The sequence below is a fragment of the Gossypium raimondii genome, chromosome 11, assembly GCF_025698545.1.
Source record: "Gossypium raimondii isolate GPD5lz chromosome 11, ASM2569854v1, whole genome shotgun sequence".
Lineage (NCBI taxonomy): Eukaryota > Viridiplantae > Streptophyta > Magnoliopsida > Malvales > Malvaceae > Gossypium > Gossypium raimondii.
The window spans coordinates 7,348,927-7,375,501 of record NC_068575.1 but is presented as its reverse complement, the minus strand read 5'-3'; the positions used below and the strand labels follow the sequence as shown (position 1 = coordinate 7,375,501).

The 26,575-nt window shown below is 33.5% G+C and overlaps 4 protein-coding genes and 1 non-coding gene across 9 annotated transcripts; 3 read left to right on the top strand and 2 right to left on the bottom strand.

Moving 5' to 3' along the window:
• Nucleotides 1–959: 959 nt before the first annotated feature.
• LOC105761092 (uncharacterized) lies at nt 960–5,157 on the top strand. Of its 5 annotated transcripts, XM_052624398.1 has the most exons (5): nt 960–1,117; nt 1,475–1,527; nt 1,711–2,895; nt 2,982–3,948; nt 4,168–5,157. In XM_052624398.1, the coding sequence occupies exons 3-5, from the start codon at nt 1,711–1,713 to the stop codon at nt 4,419–4,421; spliced, it is 2,406 nt and encodes an 801-aa protein (XP_052480358.1). In that variant the 5' UTR covers nt 960–1,117; nt 1,475–1,527; the 3' UTR covers nt 4,422–5,157. The 5 variants fall into 5 exon arrangements, with proteins under 5 accessions (XP_052480358.1, XP_052480359.1, XP_052480360.1 ...); XM_052624399.1 differs by having other exon boundaries at nt 1,475–2,895; nt 4,137–4,595; XM_052624400.1 differs by having other exon boundaries at nt 1,475–2,895; nt 4,148–4,340.
• Nucleotides 5,158–5,823: 666 nt separating this feature from the next.
• LOC105761094 (protein DEHYDRATION-INDUCED 19 homolog 3) lies at nt 5,824–8,267 on the bottom strand. Its single transcript, XM_012578783.2, has 5 exons — nt 7,966–8,267; nt 7,644–7,786; nt 7,247–7,324; nt 6,879–7,129; nt 5,824–6,204 (listed from the first exon to the last, which is right to left on the bottom strand). The coding sequence occupies exons 1-5, from the start codon at nt 8,039–8,041 to the stop codon at nt 6,096–6,098; spliced, it is 657 nt and encodes a 218-aa protein (XP_012434237.1). The 5' UTR covers nt 8,042–8,267; the 3' UTR covers nt 5,824–6,095.
• A 2,042-nt stretch (nt 8,268–10,309) lies between these two features.
• Nucleotides 10,310–13,632, top strand: LOC105761095 (syntaxin-43). The gene is made up of 8 exons (XM_012578784.2): nt 10,310–10,774; nt 11,389–11,668; nt 12,115–12,204; nt 12,347–12,418; nt 12,579–12,656; nt 12,755–12,820; nt 12,897–12,977; nt 13,063–13,632. The coding sequence occupies exons 1-8, from the start codon at nt 10,566–10,568 to the stop codon at nt 13,168–13,170; spliced, it is 984 nt and encodes a 327-aa protein (XP_012434238.1). The 5' UTR covers nt 10,310–10,565; the 3' UTR covers nt 13,171–13,632.
• Nucleotides 13,633–13,770: 138 nt separating this feature from the next.
• Nucleotides 13,771–13,844, top strand: TRNAT-AGU (transfer RNA threonine (anticodon AGU)). Its single transcript has one exon. It is a non-coding gene; the product is annotated as a tRNA-Thr (tRNA).
• An 896-nt stretch (nt 13,845–14,740) lies between these two features.
• LOC105801267 (importin subunit alpha-like) lies at nt 14,741–18,751 on the bottom strand. Its single transcript, XM_052623558.1, has 12 exons — nt 18,720–18,751; nt 18,509–18,560; nt 18,162–18,296; nt 17,172–17,261; nt 16,805–16,892; nt 16,647–16,762; nt 16,384–16,557; nt 15,985–16,151; nt 15,801–15,879; nt 15,473–15,601; nt 15,283–15,395; nt 14,741–15,196 (listed from the first exon to the last, which is right to left on the bottom strand). The coding sequence occupies exons 1-12, from the start codon at nt 18,749–18,751 to the stop codon at nt 15,022–15,024; spliced, it is 1,350 nt and encodes a 449-aa protein (XP_052479518.1). The 3' UTR covers nt 14,741–15,021.
• Between the last annotated feature and the right edge of the window lie 7,824 nt (nt 18,752–26,575).

Below are 26,575 nucleotides of genomic sequence, written 5' to 3'. Positions count from 1 at the left end.
AATGGAAAAGAAGGATTCCATTTTAAGAAATGCTTCTATATTTTATTTTATCTTCCTCAATCCTCATTATTATTTTTTATCAAATTCTATGCCATCTTTTTAATTCCAACTAAAAACATTTTAATAAATTAAAAGAATAAACTAATTAAAGTTATACTAAAACCTTTATACTTATATACACGTTACGTAACTATTTATATGATTAATATTGTAATAATTCAATCATTATATTTTATGATTTATTCAGTAAATCATGTATATTAAGTTTGATGTAAATTTAAAATTTTGAATCATTTGTTTTATATGTAAAAGTTTTAACCGTTGAATATATTAATATATAGAGTATTTTAGATCGATATGATAAAAATATCGAATCAGTCGAAAATTTACATACATGATAAATATAATTATATTAATAAATTCAATAATTAAAATATTAAATATATATAATCAAATCAAGGAAATGATTAGAAAGTTATTGTCGTCCCTTAGTATATGAATAAAATAATAAAACTTAATCTCATGCTAATATATGTACAAAAATTAAGAATATTCTGGGATTTTAATATGTAAAACTTGTATGATTCAAATTATTTTGTCTATAAAATTAAGTTGTGGTATTAAAATTGATATAATAAAATGACCAAAAAGAAATATTAATAAAATCAAATTAATTTCTATTTTTATTTTTACATAATTTGTAAGATAAAAAACAATTAAAAGAAAATACCGTTAGTGCCCAATTTGGGTGTTTACTGAATCAAAACCCGAAGTCAAAATTACAGTTAAACTGCTCCACAGAGACCAAGGGTAGTTTCGTACTTTCAATCTGCGATGAGGCCGGGAAGTTGCGTAGCCCATAATTATTGATCAACGTTTTCTTATTTTTTTTTTAAAAAACTTCTTATTTCCATTTTAATATTAATACAGCAAGAATGTATATATATATATATATATCTCAAAAAAGAAAAAATAGCACGTAAAAACAAAAATTAATCGGTTTTATATATACAAACAGCAAAGAAAAAGCTACAGCTGAAAAACAAATTTCCAGACATTGCAAGAAAAACAACACATTTTTTCCCTTTGTTTTTCAGTTCTGTCTTCCTCCTCCCAGGTAATAATTTTCTCTCTCTTTGTTTTTTTTCCCCTTTTTGGTTTGATTTTAATGAAAGAAAAAAAAAGATATGTAGATATTTAGATATTTATGGATGCTTTCATTTTGTAAATTTTGGTTGGATTTTCTTTTATTTTATGCTCAAGGAATCCTGATTTGAATGGTTGAAATATTGTCCTTTTTATTTTTCAATTGAGAAAAAAAAATTAAAACTTTAAGAAAAGGTAACGGTAAATTTATTTTTGGGGTCTGGTTTTTGGTGAAGTCTGATGAATTTTTTCAATGTATGGTTTACTAATTTTCCTTTTTTATGATCTGGGTTTTCTTTGTTTTCTAAAGTTTTATATGGTAATACAGATCCGGGATGATGGATATTAGGGAAAAATGGTAAATTTTTTCTCCCTTTAAAGGTTCGTATTTGATTTGCCTAAAGCTTAAGGAAGAAACAAAGGATTGTGGAATCTTTGAATTCATTTCCCATTTCATGATTTTGGTGTTTAGTTGTGAATCAAAGAAGATTGATAGTTATTTGGTTGATTAGGGATTAATAGTTGGGTGTTTTCTTCTTTGTTTGTTTTGGGGTGCAAGGATAGATGGTAAGGGGAGGGAAGGTTGCTCAAAGAAGCAACTTTAAGAAAAGGGTTAGACCAAAGGATGATGATTCGGATGGTTCAGATGAAGATTATGTGGTTTCGGAGGAGGGAAATGAAGAATCTGAGGATGATGTGGAAAAGTATTGTTTTTCCTTAGATGAATGTGCATCGGAAGAGGGTTTCGGGAGTTTTCTTGATGAGGAGGAGGAAGAGGAAGTGGTGAGAAAGGCTGTTAGGTCGAAAGCTAAACGAATGTCTACAACAAGGAAGAGGACGATTGTGGAGAGAAAACCACGAAGGCGGAAAATTGTATTGGATGAAGAGGAGGAAGATGAAGATTATGAGGTGGAGGAAGAAGAAGAAGATGACGATGATGATGATGAAGAGGAGGAGGAAGATGACGACGATGATGAATTCACTCTAGACGAAGAAGATTGTTTGGATGAGGAAGAGGAACTGACTATGAAAATGAAGAAAAACAATATGAAAGTTCGTAAGCCAGGGTTGCGGAAAAGAGGTCCTTCTAAACCTAGGAAAAATAGGAAGAAATCTGCTGTTTCTAATAAGCCTTCAAGAAAAGGGGGAAGGAAGAAACGCCGGTTGAACAGGAAAAAGAGGGTTGAAGAAGATGATGATGATGATTGTGATTTTGTAGACATCATTCCAGTTGTGAGAAAAAAGAGCAGACTAAACGGAGGACGGAGAAACAAGGCATATGTTGTACCATCCGATTCAGATTTTGTCTTGTCTGGGTCATCTGATTATGAGTATACCATCTCAGAGGAACAGAGAGAGCAAGTGAAAGAAGCCAACCGATTGTGTGGAAGTTTGAAAACCAGTTTGAGGAGTTCATCATCCTCAAAGAGAATTCAGGAGGTTGAGGAGTTGGGCAAGCACAAGAAACCTCCAGGAAGAAAGGGTAAGGAGAAGGTCGAAGAGAAAAAGGCTGAAGTAATAAAACCAGTTTGTGGCATTTGTCTCTCTGAGGAAGATAAGCGAAGATTTAGGGGCACATTGAACTGTTGCAGTCATTATTTTTGTTTCACCTGCATTATGGAGTGGTCAAAAGTGGAATCTCGTTGCCCATTGTGCAAGCAAAGGTTTGAAACAATCACTAAGCCTGCTAGGTCAACAGCAGGAGTTGATTTGAGAGATGTGGTGATTCAAGTACCCAAGCGTGATCAGGTATGTTATACTTCTCATGATAATTTCATCATTTCTTTGGGTTGTTTCTTATTTGTGGTTTGAAATTGCATGTTTGTTGTATGCAGGTCTACCAACCATCTGAGGAAGAACTTAGAAGCTATCTGGACCCATATGAGAATGTTTTTTGCTCTGAATGCCACCAAGGTGGGGATGATGAACTGATGTTACTGTGTGATATTTGTGATTCATCGGCACACACCTATTGTGTTGGTCTAGGGAGGGAAGTGCCTGAAGATAATTGGTACTGCGATGGTTGCAGGCCCGTAGCTCTTGGTTCCTCTAGTTCCCAAGTCCAAGATTCTTTGCCTGACCAAAGGACAGTAAACAATTTGTACAATAGATTCTCACCCGTTGTAAATGTAGGAGAAAGTTTAGAGTCCATTGGGGTGCCTTCACCTCGTGTACCTTTAACTCCCAGTTTTGTGGGTCTTTCATCTCCTAGATTTCCTGTTGTAGATGTTACCGCTGGTTCCCCAGTATCTGGAGTTGGAGCGCCAACTCTGACAGGTAGGCGGTGGTTACACCGCCAGATTCAAAATCTCCGTTCGATCAATAGGATGAATCTTATGGTTGGTAGGACTGAAGGAATATCAGCTGCCAATATGGGCATTGATCTTGTTAATTCTCACATTGATCAAAGTAGGGAACCAATGGTTCAACAAGCTAGGACACAAGATGCGGGAACTCAGCCTCAAACACTGTTTGCGGAGAGGTTACAGGACAATCCCTCTTCTTCACTGCAAGGTAGGGACTTCCTTTCTTCAAGGTTGAGCCACTTGAGAAGGCAAGCAGTTCAAGATTCAACTACCACTTCGTTCGGTACATCTGTCAATTTGACGTTATGGCCTGAACTTGCTGGTATTAGTTCAAATGAGCAACTCCGTCATTGCAGCAATGGATCAAACATTAGGCCCGATGGTTGTGATTTGCCTTTTTCTGTTAGAGATGACGATAATATTTTGATGGCCAAGGAACAATTGCAGGCAATGGTTGGAAGCCATTTAAAAGCCTTTTCCAACGGTATTGATTTAGGTAAGTGAAGCCCCATCTTCAATCGACTTTATGTGGGGGATATTTTCACATTTCTAAAGAGCACAACCTTTATGCATAAAAAATTACCGTGTCGGTGGTCTTTTAAGTTAGTTTTTTTCTTTAATAATAATTGTTTGTGGATGATTTTTACTTAGTGATTAATTGAGTTCTATCTTGTGTTTTTGGAGACTTTTCAAAGCCTTCTATATGCATATGCAGACAACGGTACTTTCAAGGACATAGCAACTAGTTCCATGCATACCTTATTGGCTGCTTGTGGGCTTGAGCATAGGAGGAGCGAGGTTCACATTGTGCCTCCGTCATCAAATTGTGTGCACATTGAAAGAGTGGCAGCTGGACAGGCGAGCTTAATGAAAGGTTGTTGTTTAACTTGTTTCGATTCTTTTGTAAAAGATGTAGTGAAGAGGATCATGGATACAAGATCCCGACAGTGGTTGAGTTTAGGTCTTTAGATCTTTGGTATAGTTAATGTATCTTTCTTCGTACCTTTAGGTCTTTAGAAGCAAATTTAAAAGAAAAAAAAAACATTTTTTCACATGATTTATACTTACAATTCACTGACATTGAGCCCAAAAAGTGCTCTTTTTCTTATTTGATCATCATAATATATTGTTTAAACGGGCAAAGTCAAGATTTTCTGTACTGCATGCTGAATGCATTTAGTGGTCAAGTTCCCCCCCCCCCCTTTGTCTCCTCCTTGTCGTGTGGATCATGTATCTTTGCATCTAGTTTGTGTTAGGAAGTAAGACGGTCGTGCTACAGTTTGATAACCAGCTCAGAGAGCCATTTATGCACAACAATTTAGGCCCAACGGTGTCTGAAGATATAAAACTTCGATGAACTATTTTTGTTCACTGATTGCAATGGGAAAGGTATAACTTCGATGGACTATTTCTGTATACTATTTTTATTTGGACATAGAATGATATACCTGTTAGATACCAGAACATAAATGTTGTAATGGTATTTGATTACTTGAAATGCGATTATAGGCAAAAAAAAATGAAGTGAGCTTGACTCTTGGACGAATGCATTATATCATGCTTTTGACAATGATCTTGCATGATGTAAGAGAAGACCATTTTGTATCTTGTCTATGTAGCATGAACTTGGGAGTGCGTTGGTTACGTGTATGCTTAATTTGTTTGATGTTTTTCTTAATATATGTGAAGGAAACATTCTCTAGTACTCATGTTTCAAATCTTGTTGGATCTTACTATTGGAAAAGGAAAAAGGGTTTGCAATGTGTAGGATAATAATGAGAAAACATGTTTCTGTACCAATCTGGATGCAGCAGGGAGTTAAAGATCTCCCTTTGCTGTTTCCCTTAAATGTTTCATTGATTTGTAAGAAATTCGTTTCTGACAGTTGTTTCAGTTATTAGGTTTGCTTTGTTCCCTGTTTTAACTAATCTGACTGCCTAGGTTGAAGGGTAGGGCCATTCATTCAGATCTCTTTTCCTTGCTAAAGTGGAAACCTGACAGCTTTTCTTAAGTTGCAGATTTTGAGTGCTCTTCACATGATATGCTTCCCCCCCCCCCCTTTTCATTCTGCTACTTTCACAACTTGCTAATTGATTAAAAAACTCGTTTCTCCATTTCCTCAAAACTAGTATTTTCTTTTTTGTCTTATATACATTTTTAAAAAAGGATCAGACGTGTTTTTAGAATATAATGAAAATATATATTATAGTTTTTTAATGTTTTATGAAAACAGCTAATGACAAATCAAGACCTCTTTAAAGAGTTATCGTGGTACCACTTTTTGGTAAAAAGGGTACATAAAGCTATGTTGGCTCACGCCATTTCAAGCTAGGGGCTCATCCACATGTCTAAACTTGAAAGCAACGCACCATTCAGGGAATAAATTTATTATTTATTATTTTTAATATTGTCGTGACCTGAAATGAAAAGGATGAAGTGGAAACCTGATCAGGCCTAATAACTAAAAAGTCCACACATGCCACATATATATTACACTCATTCCTACCTTATTTAGCACTTTTGCTTAATACATCAAACATATTCACTACAAACAGCGCAGCAACCCATACGGTAGGCGAAGACCCATGCCGTAGGCCTCTTCGCTGTGAACAGCCCGCTTGCAGCAACCATCCTTTAAGGTTATCATAAAACATCATCAAGAATTGTGGATAACAGCAGCCCTTTAACAAATTCACATCTTTTTGCCTTCTCTTCCTGATCCTTGACTGAAAGAGGAGATGACTGCACATTTCTGCTATCAAAGCCAAATACCAGAATGAGAAAGCAGATAAAAGCCTAAAGATCCCATTAAAAAAGAAAAGCTAGGTTTCCTTGTAATAAGGTTGCTGTACTGGTCCCAGATGAGAATTCTAAATTAGTAAACGAAGGTCTTAATCTCCTTTTTCAAAGGATAGCATAAGTCTCAACTATCCCCACCTAATGACTAGCCAACCACTTGTTGAAGAGAGAAAAATGTTAGAAAATAAAGACAGTGCAAGAGCTGGGAGTCCTTGAATAAAGATGTATTAGTGACTCTTCTTGGTTTTGCTTTTAACAAGTATAATTTTAAGGGTTGAATCCCCCAAGTCAATGACATGGTGCTGAACATCTTGTTCTAACTCTTGGGTGGCATAATGAAGATTTGCATGTTAACCTAATGAAACAAAGACATTGCATGTGAACAATTTAAACATATGCTCGATTAGTACCATCTTCTCAAAGAATAGCTTTGATAGATAACTTCTCACTGAGAAACAAAAAGGCCCAAATAAAATAACATTTGCATGCCCTTATGACAATGATTTATTAGTTTGTGCAGAATTTCAAGTGCATAACCAGATAGAAGCCTGTGCACGTTCAAAATATAGGCATCAAGCAACTGGGGGACAGAGAGAACAATCAGATTTTAAACATGCCACAACTTACCTCTCTGACTTATTCACATCTGAACTTTTCGTAGCTGTGTTGGTTTCGCTAGATAACCGAGGCTGCACACTAACAGAATCATCAACGATAGGCAAAATAAACGAAGACAGCAACGGATCAGGTGCAGAGTTCGATGAGGGCGCTATACAAGAAGAACCCCCGAAGAGGGACCGCAGGTTTCCGTCTCGCAGCTCTTTCCTCAGAAGAGAAAGCGTTGAATGAGATCCACTTCTACGTGATCTCCGCTTACGCTGTATATACCCAGTCGTTAAGAAAACAATACAAGGAACAAAGGTGTTAAACAATTTAACTATGAATCCCAAAGATAATTCATAAAAAAACAATAGTAACTTAATACGCGATGATACCTTGAATATATGTCCATGTTGTTGCGTTATATGCGCAACCATATCTACTCCCACCCTCATTGCGCAGACAGGACATACCTGCAAACAGAAACAGTCAATCACAGACACAGTTTAGATTCAATAAACACCTTCCCAATTAGAGTAAAAGGGGCTCACGCACCAGGCAACAGAATAACCTAAAAAGAATAACTGCAAAACTCCTTTACGATCAACTTACATACAGAAGATCAATCTACTATTTGCCGACTGATAATAATCCAAAGCTTAAGCTAGTTAATTAAGCATAGAACCATTCTTAATTAGAAGCACTGATCAATCAGAACAATAATGTCAAAATAAAAATCCATTATATACTTGCTTATAACAAATTAAAAAAACAAAAAGGAATTGAGAATACCCCATTGTTAGCCTCCACAGGATGTTCATCATCAATGTGACAGCACAAGCCCACGATATCGAAGTACTCTGAACAAAAAGGGCATGGAAACTCCTCTCTTATATCGTCTTCTCCATCCATTTCTTCAAACCCCATAAACATATCTGAATTTCAGGCCACATCCAAACATTATATCAACTTTTTTAGAAGGCCAAAAGGATCTAGTAAAAATCTATATTTTCTTAATGAATTTCCAAGTCCCAAACACACAAAGAGCAAATATTTAAACCCACTTTTTTTTTTAAAAAAAAAAAGAGAAAGAGAAGAAGATTTTAAGGCCTACCAGATCGTGACTGAAGAGCTGATTGATATCTCCTAGCAGTTGAAGAAAGACAAAGAGTCCATGGATCAGCATCCATTTCTAAATCACCCTCTTTGTGTAGACAATTTCAACCCAAAGATCAAAAAGAACAGAAGTACTTAATTCTGGGTTAAAACTCGAATCCTTTATACTCTGATCTTGGATTCGTAAAGTTCACCAAAATCCAAGAAATTATAAAGGAGGCAAAGCTAGGTTTTTGGGGTTTGATGAAGGAGAAAGTGAGCTGCTTTTTCACCTCTTCAGAAGTGAATTTCGTGGAAGATGGAAACGGATGTCTCGGCGTTTTTATAGTAATATTTTAAGGGTTAATGCACTTTTTGGTGGCTAGATTTGGTAAAATTTTCAACATTCGGCCTTATTTTTTTTCAAGTTAGTCCCTGAAATTGGCGATTATTCTTACTTTTATGGCCTGATATTTTTTTGGTCTAAATCTCTAATATTTCCTTGGTAAAAAGTTTAGACAAAAAATATCTAAGTTCAAATGTGAGAACAATTGTCAAGTTTAGAGATTAACTTAAACAATAAAAAGTTTAAGCATCAATATGAGAACAATTGTCTAATTCAAAGACTAACTTAGAAAAAATAGAATATTAGAAAAGTTACGAATCTGTAATTTGGGAAGTATAGACATAATATATAAACACTAATTTCTAATCACCATCCATCCATTAGAAATTAATTACTAGATTATCTACGCATATTTGGCTCATACTTTATTTAATAACTAAAACTCAATAAATTTTAATCAAATTAGATCACTCTTAATTCAGATGATATTTTGTAACAATAAATAATAATATATATTAATAATTATTATATAAATGATGTCTATATTTTCCAATACTAAATGGTTCTAAAAATTGAACCAATTGTTAAAATAACTTCATCATCATTTTCATTCAATCGGTTTAATAGTGGGTGAAATAAAATTAATAAAATTATGATTTTTAAAATTTTAGAAAAAATCAACAAATACAGATAATGATATAAACCCTCGTTTTATAACCACAAATTAAAACCCCAATCGAGTTGATGTTAATATTAATTTTTATTTAATTGTTTCATTAGTTAGACTAATTGATTCAATCGCCTAAAAATTTTAAAAATAGAAAAATAAAAGAAATTCTAAAAATTTATAAATACAAATAAATAATAATTTCAATCTATATTTAACTTTTATTTAGTTACTTGTCCCACGTTTTTATTTTTGGGTTTTATTTTACGTTGAGTTTCATCATATTAGGCTAAAATTTATGGTCTTAGCAAATAAATTTGGCCAAAAAATAAAGAAACTGATTCAAATCAATTTGGGTTTTCGGTTCAATGATAATTTCGAGCGATTCATTTAAAATTTAGTGTAACATCTCTATCCGAATCACTACACCCATTAATTATGGTCCAATCGATTGATTCAACCCTAACCATTTGTGTGCAATGAATAAGGGTAAAATAAAATAGAATAACCAAAACGTATAAAACTAGTTCAAACATTTTTTTAATAATATTTTTTAAGTTTCAGTTCCGTGATATTTATTGATTTAAAATAATTTGTCTATTTTCGATTTTATGCTACTAGTTGAATTGTCGGAGCATTATTTTTTTTAATACAAGAGAATCTTGAACTCACGCACCGACTTAAACAACTACGCAAGCACAACCTGCGGATCGATCTCACAATTTTGGGGATGTGATGAACACCCTTGACCAATAGGCCAAATGTTGAAATTCAGGAGCACCGGTTTTTGGTTTAACCAATCAGTCTTATTCAATTCTGACGAGACATTTTTAATTGAGTCTCAAAATATTAGCATTGTATCAATCTAGTATGTCCGTTAAGAAAGTTGTCAACTTAGGGTTAAATACCAGTTCGGATTTGAAGTAGAGCAAATTATAAAGATTGTATGTACCGAATAGACAGGTCAAATATGATATGTTAAAGATTATGAATACTATTTTAACATGCCATAAATATACATATCTATTTTATATAAGCTCTAAGTCAAACTTAAGTTCGCATTTAATGGCCAATGTAGTAACTAGTGATTAGGTCGACAATAATGATACTTTTAGTACTCAATTATAATATATTGAAGTTTGAGAACTAGTTTAAAATCTTGACCATAGTTTGAGGATGTTTTGTGAATTAACCTAAAAAAATTAGGTGATTAATGAGCTTGTCTGGGTCGGGTCATTAAGTGGGCCCCGGCCCTACAACCGAACCGAGCTAATTAGACATTAAACTAAAAAAGTGATTAATTTCAGTAATAAATCAAAGTTTAAAAACATTCCACGCGCACCGTATCATTTCTTCTTTTATAATTTTTTATATTTGGGGGTTTGAGTTTCCTTTAAAAACCATCCTCAGCTTCGCCGGCACGTGCCTCGGCCGTTGTTCAACCGTCTCCTTAACGGCCAACCACCGGTCTCCGGTCACGTGGCCGCGCCTCATTTTTGCTCCGCCATGAGAATTACGTCATTTTTAGATCTCTAAATTCTAAATCTGAATCTTTGTTTAGATTCAAGTTTTGTTTAGATAAATTATCTGCTTTGCTTTTAGAGTTATGGCGACGAGGAACCGGACGCTGTTATTTAATAAATATAGGGATGCGTTGAAGGGTGTTAGAGCTCCGACGAGCTCGTCAGCTGCAGCGAAGGCACCGTTGAAGACGAGCTCTGGCGGAGCACCCGCGGTAGAGATGGCTAGTACTTCGTTTCTCCATTCAAATCGGTCTTATACTGCTCTAAGTTCCGAGGATCCTGGAAACTCAAGGTAATTTTGTATTTCTAACTATTATTATTGATCACATTCATTTCTCCTGTTAATTTGTTGAAATAAGATGGCGGATTCAAGATCAAGATAAAAAAAAAAAATAGAAGTGTAAACATCTTTTAATTTTGCGTGAACTTATTCAAATGTAAATTAGATAGCTTAATACTAGTGGATTTTGTCTTCTTTTCTAATTTTGTTTTTCTAAATTGAATTATGGAGTTTAGGCTAAGTAAAAGGTTAACAAAGTGTTCAATTTTTATAAAAGGTCACTATTTTTTGAGGAATTGGCAAAAAAAAACCGGTTCGAATAATTTGATTTAATTTTTTTCGATGATCAGTGAATAATTGTTATGAGAAATATTTAGGTGTGACTCGTGAGATATTTTAAATGATTTTGAAAGAGCTACGGAGGAGGAGCTTACTGGGAGGTTTATGCAAAACAAATACAATGAAAGATCAGAGCTTTGCAAATAGGGAGAGTAGATATAGATTACAACTGCGGTTTCTTCTGAAGTTCATCTTCTCTTTCAATTATTTGTGAATTCATATGTTACTTTGTTTGAATGGTCATAAATTCTTAGTGGGACAATAAAGGGTTGCCTACCTTTTTGCAGTAAGGGTGCAGCTACCGTTGGTCTACCACCAGCTTGGGTAGATGTCTCTGAAGAAATAGCATCAAATGTGCAACGTGCAAGGGTTAAAATGAACGAGTTAGCCAAGGCTCATGCAAAGGCTTTAATGCCTTCGTTTGGTGATGGTAAAGAAGATCAACAAAATATTGAGGCTCTTACTACTGAGATAACTAATCTGTTGAAGAAATCAGAGAAAAAATTATTACAGAAGCTCTCTGCAGCTGGACCTTCTGAGGATTCAAATGTCAGGAAAAATGTTCAGGTGAGACTTGGTTGCTATCAGATTCACTTGTGAAACTCTAAGTTCAGGTTAAGAAATCATTTAGGCAAGCATTCGTCTGTCACTTGTTCATTTTGTATGTTTATTCTTTCTTGTTGCTTAGTGATTTGTCTATTGCCTGTTGGCCTAATTTTACAAGCAGCAGGTTTTGGAGAGGCTCCAAGAGTTCTCATAAATTTTCTATCGCATGATACGGTGACAAGTGCTCCTTCCCTATATCACCTTTGTTGTTGAGGCAACAAGAGTTCTCATAATTTTTCTATTGCATGCTTCCTTTCTATATCAATGTCTGACATCCGGTGTTATTCTTTGATTCTCCTTCTGCTCTGACATTTTATCTCAGTTGTTATTCCCTCAAATGATGTGCTACCCTGGATTGTATTTTTGTTTTTATTTTGTTATTTTCATGGTTTTCTCCTTTTTGGCAGCGTCAACTTGCCACTGACCTTCAGAACCTTTCCATGGAGCTCCGGAAGAAACAATCAACTTATTTGAAGTGCCTCAGGCAGCAAATGGAGGTAATGAAAGAAACTTTCTTCTTGGCAATGCAACATGTTATCATACTACATTGCATTTTGCATGCTAAATGGTCAAACAATTCAAACTTACTGCTTGATGTTTTCAGTGTTATTAAATTATTGATTTCTTGTCTATGGTCAGGACGCAGCTGATCTAGAGATGAATCTAAATGGAAATAGACCTAAAGAAGAAGATGATGACTTGGATGATATGGTATTTCTTTAAACCATCTCCTCTTAATGTTTCCATTATATGATCAATCCTAACTCAGTTCAGTAAAGATGAGTTTAGGGTGCTGAAAAAATAGCATATTAGGCTGCAATGTATCTGATTGCAGTTAGGTGTCAGATTCTAATCATTGACAGTTATGTAGATATTTAGTGAGCATCAGATGGCAAGGCTAAAACAAAGTGAGGTATATACAGTTGAGAGGGAAAGGGAGATCCAACAGGCAAGTAATGCATTACTCACAGTATTTTTCTTATCTGAGCTGCTTTCATAGCTATCCCAAACTAACCATATATATATATTTCAAAATTCGTTTTGTAGATTGTGGAGTCGGTAAATGAGCTTGCTCAGATTATGAAGGATCTGTCAGTTCTTGTGATTGATCAGGTAGGATTCCATCAGCCTTGGGTAAATCAGTTTGAACATTTTCAGTGTCACTAAATGCAGTTCTCTCTTCAAACAGGGCACTATTGTCGATCGAATAGACTACAACATTCAGAATGTTGCAACTACGGTTGAAGAAGGCCTCAAACAGCTACAGAAGGTGTGTTCTCTTTGTCCAAATATCAATCTAAGTTAAGATGTTTTGTGCGACTCCTTCTCATTCTTGTACGGATTGGACTTTGCAGGCGGAGAGAACACAGAAACAAGGAGGAATGGTGATGTGTGCTACAGTGCTTGTTATTATGTGCTTTGTCATGCTAGTCCTCTTAATCCTCAAGGAGATAATCTTTTGATATGCAAGCGTGGCTTTTCATGACCATTTTTGTTTTGACCCGTGGTGTGAGCTGATTACTTGACATGTCCAGAGTCAACAATTACCATGGCCGGCATACGAATGTCGGAAATTTGAATTTCTCCATACACATCCCACTTTAAAAAGTTGAAGTTACCGATTTTCTTTTCTCTTTATATATATATTTAAAGGTTTTGGAGAAAAAGGAGGGGGAAGTGAGGGAAAGGAGGTTGTTTGACTAGAGTTTCAAGTATAGGGAAAAGATACTCCAAAATATGTATAGAGAGCTTATGATGAATTTTTTTCCTTAAAGCTAAGAGCTGCATTCTTTTGATTGGAGGAAGAAAATGAATTGTTTGAGGGTCCATGGGAGTTTTATAGTTGGTTGCCATATGCGGAGTTGATTCACTTGTATTTGACAAAGAAGATGATATAAAAATCCATTTTTTGTTATAACTTATAATAGATGAGACATTGGCATTCTACCTAATTTTCCGCTTAGAATTTGGTACGATAAGCCTGGCATTTGATGATATGAGCATTGTCATTTGGTTAAATTAATTTAGAATATCAAGTTTTGTTGAATTTCAGGTAGCCAACAGCTTTCGTAGCTCAGTTGGTTAGAGCACCCGTTTAGTAAGCGGGAGGTCTTGAGTTCGACTCTCAACGAAAGCAAGTATCACCTCATTGTATTGAACAGAACAAATAAAACCTTGTACTATATGATGTAGATCCTTACCTAAAATTTGAATTATGACATCATGTAGTTGGTTGTTAGTTTATAGATTTATGGTCTAATTCTAAATTTCATACTTTTATTTTACAAAAAATTGAAAAGCTAGTTTCTTTACCTTAATATATCAAAATCTAGTCCTTGTACTTTACAAAAAATTGAGAAATTAGTCCAATTGAATAAGATTGTTAAACCTTACCATTAAATCATTAACCTGTTAATCGACAATTCAATAATTTATATACAAAAAGATTAGCAACAATCAGTAACTCAACAAGTTATTTACAAAAGAAATTAGCAAAAAACAGTGGTTTAAAAGATCATGTGTTTATTGATAATGGGACTAATTTCTCAGTTTTGACCAAATTCCAATCAATTAAAGTAGAGGGACTAACTTCTTAATCTTTAAAAAATTGAGGGATGGAAACTCATAATTAAACCATAAATTTATACACTTTGTTTTATATTACCGGATAGTGTGCAAGTGGATGCCAGGTTGAATTAAGCAAATTGTACGAGAATCAAGTAAATTTAAATAATTTTGGTACGAAAGCAATTACAAATTAGGATAAGTTATTCTAAGATATTGTTTTCAACAAAAAAGTTATGTTAATGCAATGTGGGAGGTGGCAAGGAAGAGCTGCTAAGGTTTGCAGAAGAGAAAGAAAAATAAGCTAAGGAGTGTTGAAGTTGATGTTCAAGTTAAGAGTACCACAGATTATGCATTGAAAACGGAGCAGATGCTGACCAGCTACATGGAGATGGAGGAAATTTTCAAGAAATAATTATAAGTGAAACGATTAATGGAGAATAAGATCCTGACTAAACCCTTACAGAATGAAAATAAATATAATGACCTTAGAATTAATGGAGCAAATGGTCATAAATAAGTACAAAAAAAAAAAGAGTTCAGAATTTTGAAGAGATAAATGATACACTTTAATTGAGAATGATAGTTTAGGGAATATCCCTCTTGGATTCACCAAAATAAATTTGGTTTTTATTGCGGAATGTTATCATAGAGGATAGAAATTGGAACCAATGATGTAATTGCTCTAAAGCCACTCACTCTTGATTTTCATCTTCCTTGCCTTGTGGCCAACTAAGTTCATGCATACATCATCGCTCATTTGTGCATAGAGATTCACTCCTCCCGTAGTGCCCATATTTTTTATCAACTTCTCCTACCTTGAGAATGTTTTCAAGCCCTTGTAAGCAAACTGTAACAACCTCTGGATCGGGACAGCTGAGAAGATCACACAATGGCTTGATGCAACCTTGACTTACAAGGAACCTGAAATATGACATGCCCAGATGAGGTAGTTTATCATTCCCTTACTAGGAAACTGTTTTCATACTTGATCTGATCATGAGTCCCACCAGATGTTGCATTTTTTATGGCCCACCCCCCACGCAGCTTGTTTCTTAATATCAAATTCAGCATTTTGAAGCAAATGGACCCAAGGTGTAATAATATTAGGTTCAATGACAACCTGTAAAATCCATACCATTACCCACTGTTTCATTGTACAAATCAACGTGGATAAAACCTTAGATTCGAAATTAATACCTGTATCTGCTCCTCATTTCCAGCTGTGATATTTGAGATTGTCCAACAAGCAACATTCTTGATTCTCTTTTCATAGTTATTTGTCAAAAGGTTTACAAGGCATGGCAATGCCTGATGACTCATAACACACTGTGTAGCAACAAGGTTTGTCCATAAATGATAAAAATAATATAAGAAAACAATATAATCTTTAGTCCATTTTACGAGGAAGGGGTACAAATGTGGCTTTAGTGAGGAAATTAATTATTAACAAAAAAAAGGAGATATGATCAATGGCATAAGATAAATATTTAAAAGGGAAAAACTAATTAAACAGGGTGTCTAATACCTGAGTTTGCACATCATCTCCACTAACAATATTTCTAACCATATAAAGAGCAGGAGTTATCACTGAAGGTGATGGGTGTCTGTGAAAGCCCAAAAATTTATGATTTGGGTCAGGAAACCAACCAAAGTAGCTCAGAAATAGAATAGATTTCTGAGTCAACAGACAAGAAAATAGTCTAGCTCACATCAAAAGTTTCACCAGACGCCCACATACACCTGCTTCAGTAACAGCTTGAATTTTGTCATTTGTGCCATCAGAAAGATATGAGAGTGCCCAACATGCATCAGTCAACACTTCTTCATCATCATTTGAATGAATAAGACGGGCTAATGTAGGGAGTACAAGCTTAGCCTAAACAGTAAATAAAGGATAAATAGCAAGAAAAAAATCAATTTAATTGATTACGAGGGTGTTTATGTTGTTTGAGTGTTTGTGGCTTGCTCTGTTTTGGTTTAGACTTGTAAATTGTTACTGCACTTGCTTTTTAGCTTTTAATATATTTATGATTTAGCAAGGAAAAAAACATTCTACATTAAAAAATTTATTAAACCAACAATAGCTTCCAAGGGACTTAGGGTCAAACCTGATCAAAAGGGGCCTCACAAAACTTTGACAGCGTCCATGTAGCATTTCTCAGCGTAGAAATTGAAACAGGCTTATTGAACAGAGCCAACAAAGGAAGCAAAGCACCATGGCCAAGGACAAGATCACGACATCTAAGAGAATCACCAGTAATATTTCCCAATGCCAGGACAGCCTGAATTTCAAAAAAAAAAAAAAAAAGAATACATAAGATGATAAAATATTCCATACCAACTTTTGCTAAGTGTCATTTCATATGCATACCTGCTCACGAACAGAATCACTTAGGGAATCAAGTAACTCAACAAAGCGAGGAACCACTCCAGCTTGAATCACTTCCTCAATAGGTGCTCTACATTCTGTGATAAATGGCAAAAGATATCACTATTTAAATAAAGTTTATTAAAAAATAATTTCCTCACAAATTGAAAGCAATTCCGTAAACCGAGTCGTTGCTTGAAGCTGCAAACTACTATTATCAGACCAGACATTGGCAACCAAAATTTCCAACTGTAGTCAGGGAGTGGAACACGATAAGAACAACCCAATGCTCAATCAAGTCACAAGTAGAACCAATCAATAAAAATAAATAAGTATGAGAAACAAAAATTAAAGAAACAAGCATGTCTAGAATGAAAAGGAGGGAAGATCCCCAAAAGTTGAAGTGTAAAGGTTAAGAGGATGGCTAGAATGAAAAGGGTGTTGTCTCTCATATGACAATTTAGCACATTTTTCATGTAGGTAAAGACCAGGACATGTCTTGCAGAAGTAGGTTGAACCATTAAGTACCAGACGACAACCCCTGCAATAATTTTCTCCTTTTAACTCTTCATTTACTACATACATCTGGTGACGATGGATGATAAGTCGAAACAAACTCTGCACATTTACAAAGAAATAAAAAGAAAAAATAATCAGAGAATGACCAAATTCATTTCCTAAGGCTTATATATATATATATTTATATTTCTTAAATCCATAAAAAGTTGGGTTACACTTGCCATTCATCATCAAGCAATCACATAGGTTCTTTGTTTACGTTTTTTAATTACATAAAAATTGATGCCTTTTTCTTATTAATAAAATCATCAATTTTTACTGAGAAAAATTATTGTAACATATCAATCTCATTGATGCAAATCAGAGTGCGGATGACATTAGTCCCTTCATTCTGCTCCACAAACAAAGCTTTGTTTTCCATGGGTGGGGGAGACGAGGATGGGACCTTTCCCGATGTAACTTTATCCTATAAACCAAATAAATTTAGTTCATATTTTTACTATTAACTTTTATTTTACCTTTTTTACAAAGAAATTTAAAAGAAAAAAAAGCAAAAAATATTAAAAAGAAAATCAAAGACATCAATAAATATTAAAAATAAAATTTCTCTTTAATTGCGAAAGTTAAATTGAAGGGTGAAAAAGGACTATTACCTGATCAAGTATACATTGAATATGAGCTATGAATGTACAACTTTGACAATAATACACAGGATCTTTAATCAATTCGGTCGTAAGTGAATGTTTGTGATATTTACGTGTAGCTGAAGATGGTACAACACATTTTAAATGGAGACTAAAATGGCATTGCACACAGCGATAAACGCTAGCACGATCACAATGCTTGCCACATGCTTTGCAATATGAATCTTGCCCTTCCTCACCTTCCTTATTAAAAATATTTGAAAAAAGTGAGAAGGTGATGGTGGCAGTCAAGTTTTAGGGAAGGCGAGAGTTTAGCGCAGTGAAAATCAAGGCTGAAGCTGCACATCTCGCACACATACACAGGGCCACTATAATCACGGTTCTCTGAACAAACATTGCATTTATCAATATTAATGGCAAAGGTTAAGCGACGAGGGTGCTTAGGATGAAGAGAATGAGAAAGTGTCCTGGGTCTCTTATCACTGCACACCTGATGGAGATAGAACGTACATTCTGTACAACCATAGCACACTTCTGATGGCAGTGGATGTTTTTCACACCAAAAACAAACATCGTCTTCTTTGCCTACCTTCCTATATTTGAAGAAGCTCAGCACGTGACCGTGGCTGTGGTGGAAGATTGTCTTTTTCTTTCCATCTTTAGATCCAATGGCTCTTAATCTTTAGGCAGCTGACCACTGACCGAAGAAGCACATTTGAGATCAAGATTGAAATCACATGAAGAACATTCGTATCTATATATAACCAGTAGATATATACAAACATTTATCACAAATGAAATCCTCAGAATAATCTCATTGTAGTTGAAGTCGGTGTTGCAAGTGGAGGGGGTGAGTAATCTCAAGAGGCAGATCACGATTCAGTTTATCCGCACATGAAATGTGCTTCCAAACCTTGCACGAATAACAAGTGAAGGCAGTACCATAGATTTTCACTCCACATTCTTCACAACGATCCTCTGTAACAAGTAAATGGTTTGAAGAAAAAAGATAAGTTTTTGGTGTTGATTTTTCAAATGATATAAGACATAAGTAAATTTTTTAAGATAATAATTTTATTGATAATTACATAAGATCTAATAGAGAAAAAAATATGAAACCTTTTCTAAATGATTTAAGTTATGTGTAAATAAATTTAAATAAATATTATTAATTCAACTCATTTAAAAGTAAATGAAAAATATTAATAAAATTAAAAAGTAAAATTATGGTAGTTAGATTACATGTTAAAAAAAATTTAATCAGTCCACTTAAACAGTAAAAAGTAAAAATAAATGTGCCAAATAACCTTAAATCCTTTTATTGTAGGTGATATACATTTAAAATTTAAAATTTAAATAAAGGTGAGTAAAACTTAATTCTATTTAGAAAAAAATCAATTTCGAGTTAATTGAATCGAATTATTTAAGTCAACAATTAAGAAATTCGAGTTTCGAGTTTGGATCGAGTTGAATTTTCAAAATTCAAAATAATTATAAAAATTCCAAAATTATATATTTTAAAAATATAAAAATATAAAAAGAATCACGTAAGGATTACTTGATGCAAACCCATCATCTCACGTTACGAATTCCAACCCCAAAACTTTAAATTTCAATCTTAAGCTTACATCTTACCTTTAGTTTCTTTATTATTATTATTATTATTATTATTATTAAATTTTCATTAAATTAATTTCTATTTTTCTTTACATTTATTTTTGGTATAGAAGATTCGTAATTATAAATTAAAAAATGAAGTTTTATAAAATTATTAAATGAGTTATTTGAGTTGATTTTGTTAAGAATAATACGAAAACATAAAATAAAATTTTAAATTTTAAAAGGATATTAAATTAATTAATTTTATTAATTTCAATATTATAATAACAAATTAGTTGACATTATTAAAGGAGAAAAATATTCAACAATTTATTTAATTGATTTTGTTGTTTTGAAAATTTAAATTTGCAATATTGAAAAAAAAATTAGAAATTTCGCAATGACATAAACAAGTACAATTTAAAAAAAAATTTAATGCATTATTTTAGGTTTTATCACTTTTTCATTTTAATCTTTAAAATTTCATTTACCCGGATCAAGACTTCAAAAAAAGTATTTTTTTTATGACCAAAATGAAAGCAAACTAGAAGTTGGGTGATGTTGTTAACGATTTAACACTTGAGTGACTAAAATGAAAGCACCCTAAAAGTTGAGTAACAAAATTGCAATGATTTTTTTAGGTGACCAAAATGAAAGCGTCATAATAATTGAGTGACCAACTAAGTAGTTTACCCAATAAGTTATATTATTATGAGGATACTTTTTGTCTTTTTCATGTTTTTAATAAAAAAAAACCATTAAAAATCTTATATGTGATAATATTTGAACCCTTCGAACATGCATTAATAAAACGTTACCTTCACCACTCTAACTAATACTTTATTTAATTTTTTTTTGTACATATTAATATGACACAAACTTTTTCACTCACATAATTTGTATCTATATTATTATTGAAGTTCTTGACTGAGTTGGTGTTACGAGTCAATCGAGCACCAACTCGGTTAGGAGAATTATAAAAATTTTCATTTGTAATTAAAATAAGTTATATTAGTCGAGGGTATTTTAATCTTTTTATTTTAAAAAAAATACATATAGAGAGATTTGAACCACTTTATTGATGACTCAAACTCTTGGTGTTGGTTCACTTCAACATATTGGGTACAAGAAGGATCCTCATTTCGGCACATGGGTAAAGGCTGCTCAAGTCGAACCCCATGATGATAAAGATGACGATGTTGAAGGAGGTGATCCAGTTCCACCTCCCACGCCAACACCCCCACAAGACACCTAAGGGCACGTTTGGTTCGCTGTATTGGAATAGAGGCGTAATGGATTAGAGGCGTAATGGAATAGAGGCGTAATAGCAAATCAATTGTTTGGTTGAATGTAATGGAATAGAGGCGTAATAGTAATCTTGTATTTGGTTGAATGGAATAGAGGTGTAATAGCATAATGGAAAAAACTAAAATGACTAGAATACCCTTACCATAAATTTGTTTTGGTAAATGATTATTGTTATTGTTATTTAAATTTTAATAAGATTATTAATATCAATAATAAATAATTTAATCATATTTAAACATAATTATTATTAAATATATTACAATTAAAATATATAATTTAATAAAATTCTTAATAATCAATATTCTTATATGAATTTACTCAAATCATAATATATGATACTATAAAATATAAATTAACATAATTATTATTAAATATATTTTAATTAAAATATATAATTTAATAAAATTCTTAATAATCAATATTATTATATGAATTTACTAAAATCATAATAAATTATACTATAAAATATAATTTCTTGTCAAAATGTATGTTGGAAAGACATTCAAATCAACACTATTTGATGGGGATTAACTCACATGGATGATGTCGACTTGGTATGTATTTTATATAGAATACCAACTAACATGTTGGAAATAATTGACAAATAAAACATACAGTATTCTTTCTTTTCTTTTCTTTTCCTGTCAATTCCTTGGAGTATTATATAATGGTTAGTCTTAATCCAGTCTCAATAATTAACTTATTCTGTCTAAATAACTTCTCATTTGAGTCGTCATTATTTCATAACTAAGTCGTGGTTTGGTCATCGTTGTTGGACTTTGAAAGTCGGAATTTGAACCAAAATTAAAATTAAGATTTTGCCAAACTGTGAACTTGTAGCACTAATTTGTATCCATAAATTATATCAAATTCATAGAGTCTTGAAAGTCTATCTACAGTCTGGTTTTTTGGAAGCTTGGCAATTGATGAACATAAACAAAGTAGTTAACAAAGCATAATAATAACAAAGTGGCCTCTTTTCTTAGCTTATTGAAGTTCGGCCTTCACCTCGGGTGCTTACTACCTTAGGTTGCTTCAAATCATCACCCTTCAACACCGGTAAACCATTCTTTGCAATAAAATTTCATTATGTATCATATGAAAAGTATTTCATTGATTTATATTGGACACCATCTTGTAAAGGTATTTGTATGAACCAACAAAGCTAAACTCGGCTTCAACTTGTATCAAAGACAGTGATTGAATCGCTTACATGCGAGAAAAAACAAAAGACACTAACAAGGCGATAGCGAAACTCATTACACTATTGCACTTCAAACCAATGAGACTTAAATTAACAACAAGTCAAGCAAAATGTTGAGCTTAAGCTTCATCAATGGAAGAAAGGAATACTGACTACAAAAACATGGTCGCTTCCATTGACAAATTCCAACTACAAGAAGTTTAGGACCAAAATAATGAACTGAAACAAGACAATGGGACATGAACGTGCAAAAAGTAATTCCTTTGGTCTTCAAGGGCAACATGGCACATCCTACAAAATACTAATGCTGCAGCCTATGCTAACTCACTTCTAATCAAATTACCAAGAAAATGAATACTCCCTAGTCCCTAGACTAGGCCTTCAAACATATGCAAATGAGATTACACTACAATAACTGACATAATTAGCGTCTGATGATACGTGGAAATATCGAGGTTTTCTTTTCTTGGTATAACCACATGTATACTCATTCATTTTACGGTCTGAGGCTAATCCTAGGGGCCAAGGATAGTATTTAGGTAAAACCCTCCCAAAAGTAATGATTTTAGGACTTGACAACGCTTTCCAAGTTGGAAAAAAGTAAGAAAAAAAGAAAAGATTAGACAACAAGAAACATACAAATTCAGTGACAAGAACATCTGGTGTGTACTCCCCGATAACATCACCCTGATAACCATCTTTCCAAAGCTCCATATTTTCCTGAAAAAAAGTATGTTAAAATTATAACCAGATGCATGCATAAACTATCATGAGCAATGATCAATTATTCGCGTTAAAAGGGTAATAAACAAAGCATTCCATATAAAGAATTTGTGAAGATGAACAAAAATAATACAAGGAATAATAAATGAAAAACTAGTAAACCGAATTTGGTTTGATCAAGCTACTTATAAAAACAAAAAGGAATCAAACTATGAAGATGAAATATAACAGCCAACAAAGATTACATTTTCTCAACCAACATATTAAGTAGTTCGATTCAGTGAATTTAAGAATTTTAAACAGGTGACACGATATGGATGTCTACTTCAAACCATATTCAAATATTATTGGAAAAACAGATTTTCTGCTTGGTCGATTGCTATTTTCAAAATAAATCAGCAACAACAGCAAAGCAAGAGAGATGGCGAGGGCAAATCAAGCGATCAAAATTAAAAGTCTAATCACAACTTCACTCTCATGTCATTTATCCTGTCCATATAATTTATAACCAATAACCAACACTTGCATATAATGACGCACCATGGGGGTTCAAATTATAAAAAACAAAAACTCACCAAAGCATCTTTTAGTTCCCCAATGACAAGATAAGCAAATTTGAGCCACATGACAATAACCCATCAAGCGAGGGATTGTAGGTATAATGTCTCGTGGTTAACAATTCTCCACTATCTTTAACTTTACGCAAAGGTATGTATTCAATTGCATAAACCTTAACCAATGATGTGTCGAACTTCTAGATAAAATATATATGTAAACAACATGATCAATTGAGCGGTGATATTAGAAATTTCAATATGTGCATTTTCCCATGCATCGAAGCAAGAATTTCAATTCAAGCACCAAGCGGACGAGTGCCAAAATTTCCAAGAGGCTATCATTTGGAAAGAAATGATTAAAACAACTCTTTGGGAAAATGTTTTATAAATGAAAAAAAGGATAAGATAATATGGCTTGACGAATAACTTTTCCAACTTCAATAAATGTCGAGGAGAAATGGTCATAAGTAAAAGGAAGCGGAGAAAATATTCTATTACCTCATTATATACTTACGCAAATCTTACATTACCAACTCTAGGAGAACCAAAGTTATACATAGTCACTGAAATTGCCCCACATCTGATAAACACAAATGAGGTCGGAAGTTCAATACACTATTCTTTTCCCAATATAAAGAAAGCATTAGTTCTTTAGACTACAAAGAGGAGATAATTTCCAAAAGCTTGCAATTATGAAAAGAAAGTGAAATTCAGCTTTCTAACCTCCCATTTACACATACATTTAGTTTGGACCCAAAAGAACGTTCCCATGTAGGAAAACGTTGTTGAATCGCTTCATCCAAGAAACTACATCGTTCCCGACATAGAGCAACTGCCGGCAGATCATCTAACTTCGAACTAGAACATCCCATCACTGACGAAAACCAAAAAAAACATGAAGGAAACTGCTTTACATGAAGGAAACGAAAAACAGGATAAAAGTGATTGTTTCTGGAGAAAAGTTCAGGGTAGGAGAAACAAAGGCTTACCAACAGTGCTTTCCTTGTGCGTCGGTGTGTATATTGCTGGAGAGTATTATGGGCAGAGGGACAGAGGGAGCAAATCGGCAGAAACAGAGGGAGCAAATCGACAGAAAAGAAAAGAAAATAAACTGGGAGCAAATCGGCAGAAAAGAAATAAGGGAGCAAATCGGTTGAAGCTAGAAGGAACATAAGAGAAACAAAGGGGATCGGGGGAGGGTAAAACAGGAGGGTAAACTGAAGCGGCAGCTAATCTGGGTAAAAGAGAGGGATTAGAAATCGGTGGTTTTCACCGATTAGAAAAGTAATGTATTACACGCGTATTAGCAATACATTGAATCAAACGATGGAATAAAGAGGGATTAGGTGGGGCCCACCGATTAGGGGTGAATTGGCCATGGTGTTAGTTTTTGGCCGGGACTTCAGCTATCCTAAGCGCAATTAGGTCATTGCGAGATGACATTGGTTCATTACGAGATGTAGTTAGTGGCTTAGATGCTAGGATGACTACAATGGAAGAACACATAGTTTATCTTATGTCTCAATTTCTTCCACCGCAGCCACTTCAAGATAGCTAGGACTCATCTTGCATATTATTTATTTTTATGGTTTAATTGGAAATTTTACATTGTTTTTCATTTCCTATTTCTATGTTTGTTACACTTAAATATTAACTTCCTATTTTGAGATACTTTGGAGCTCAATGTTAATTCTTTGTTCTTCATTGCTTTATATTTTTGGATTAACTATTTTCTCTCTTTAAGCTTTAAAAGGAGGAGAAAAGGTAAAATGGTTGGTAATTCATTTCTACAATTTTGTGACTATTTTCCAAAAACAAAATTGAGCCTTTAATTGAAATTGATTTTTGGCGAGTTGTTATATAAAAGGAGAGATTGTTAAGTTAAGTTTTAATTTGATAAAATTTTTATATAACAAATATAATATTTTGAAATAAAATTCGATAAATTTCAAAGTAAAAATTTGTTTTAAAATATTTGTAAGAGATAAAATTTTAAATTTAATATTTCAAGCACTTACAAATTTTTTGGAACTTGTTCAAATTGATTAACAAAATTTTCAAATATTTATCAAATGTTAAAATTAATGCTCCCAAGGATTAAAGTATTGATACCTTATATAAGGTATCAATACCTTTGTTTGGTACCGATACCGATTTGAGTTTCGATGTTCAGGAATATTAAGGAAAAATCAAAAGTATCGATACCCTTTCCATGATATTGGTGCCAAATTGAGCTTCAATGTTCAAGAAAATTTGAGGAAAATTATAAAGTATCGATACCTTTAAAAAAGTATCTATACCTTATCTAGTATTGAAACTGCTTCGAGGTTCGATGTTTTAAAAAATTAAATAAGAAATTGCCTGAGTATCGATACCCTCTCCAAAATATCGATACCTCATAGCAAATGACGATACATTCTATCTTGTATCAATACCATAGTTTTTAACGATCACTGAATTAAGGCATTAAATGCCCAAAGTATTGAAAAATTCCACGCAGCAAACCATAATCACATGTTTCAATCTTTCAAATTTAAGTAGCACAAGGCTCTTACTAAATATCAACCCTTGTTATCCTCAAGATCAATGTCGTCTTGATTAATAATATCTTCGTATGTTCCTTACACTTCATCCAATTAACTTGTTGATGCATAGGTGACTGATTTTGCTCCGGAGGATCAAAGTTAGGATAGCACCTCCTCTGCCTAACAACAAGGTCATATCATGTTAGATAATTGTCAGATACAAATAATAGTCAGATGCGCATATCAGTGGTTTGAGTGGTGTCACCAATATGTCTCGAGAACTTTCACAGCCTTTGTACGCATCTCAGTGTTGTCATGAGACGGTAAATTCTCAATCTTCTCTTGACCTTCTGCATTTCAACCATTTGTGCATAGAGATTCACTTCTCCAATAATGTCCATATTTTCATCATTTACATTGGAACAATGGCGTGACAAAAAAGCAGAACAACAAGAGAGAACAAAGGAGGAAGAAACAAAACAATTTACTTGCTCTGGCGTGCGAAAGGAGCTAATGGTGATAGCTCATTCACTCATTCATCAACTAGAAAAACAACATATATATAGTCAAATACATCACCAAATACAACCTACTACCACTAGTTTTACTTTGAAACAAGTAAAACTTAACTTACCAAGTGATTATGTCAATCAGCACCTAAAAACATCAAAACAATACCAACTTAGTTCATTTTCAACTAAGTAGCTTAACAAAGAAACTAAAGAAAACCTTGTCACATTACGGCAAGTATACGTCTTCTTGACATGTCATCAAGTCGCATGCACTTCAAAGCAACAGACATGGTTGGCCAATTTCAACACTCCTCCTTGGACTCCATGCTGCAAATACATAT

Excerpts from the sequence above, each read along its gene's own strand:
- LOC105761092 (XM_052624398.1), top strand. The coding sequence starts at position 1,711 with ATGGTAAGGGGAGGGAAGGTTGCTCAAAGAAGCAACTTTAAGAAAAGG. Across the intron at positions 2,896-2,981 it reads AAGTACCCAAGCGTGATCAG|GTCTACCAACCATCTGAGGA; the intron begins GTATGTTATACT and ends TGTTGTATGCAG. Across the intron at positions 3,949-4,167 it reads TTCCAACGGTATTGATTTAG|ACAACGGTACTTTCAAGGAC; the intron begins GTAAGTGAAGCC and ends ATGCATATGCAG.
- LOC105761094 (XM_012578783.2), bottom strand. The coding sequence starts at position 8,041 with ATGGATGCTGATCCATGGACTCTTTGTCTTTCTTCAACTGCTAGGAGA. Across the intron at positions 7,325-7,643 it reads CTGTGGAGGCTAACAATGGG|GTATGTCCTGTCTGCGCAAT; the intron begins GTATTCTCAATT and ends TTCTGTTTGCAG. Across the intron at positions 6,205-6,878 it reads GATGTGAATAAGTCAGAGAG|AAATGTGCAGTCATCTCCTC; the intron begins GTAAGTTGTGGC and ends CTTTGATAGCAG.
- LOC105761095 (XM_012578784.2), top strand. The coding sequence starts at position 10,566 with ATGGCGACGAGGAACCGGACGCTGTTATTTAATAAATATAGGGATGCG. Across the intron at positions 10,775-11,388 it reads GAGGATCCTGGAAACTCAAG|TAAGGGTGCAGCTACCGTTG; the intron begins GTAATTTTGTAT and ends ACCTTTTTGCAG. Across the intron at positions 11,669-12,114 it reads ATGTCAGGAAAAATGTTCAG|CGTCAACTTGCCACTGACCT; the intron begins GTGAGACTTGGT and ends CCTTTTTGGCAG.
- LOC105801267 (XM_052623558.1), bottom strand. The coding sequence starts at position 18,751 with ATGGTACTGCCTTCACTTGTTATTCGTGCAAG. Across the intron at positions 16,893-17,171 it reads ATTGCAGGGGTTGTCGTCTG|TTGGAAATTTTGGTTGCCAA; the intron begins GTACTTAATGGT and ends CCCTGACTACAG. Across the intron at positions 16,558-16,646 it reads GTGATTCTGTTCGTGAGCAG|GCTGTCCTGGCATTGGGAAA; the intron begins GTATGCATATGA and ends TTTGAAATTCAG.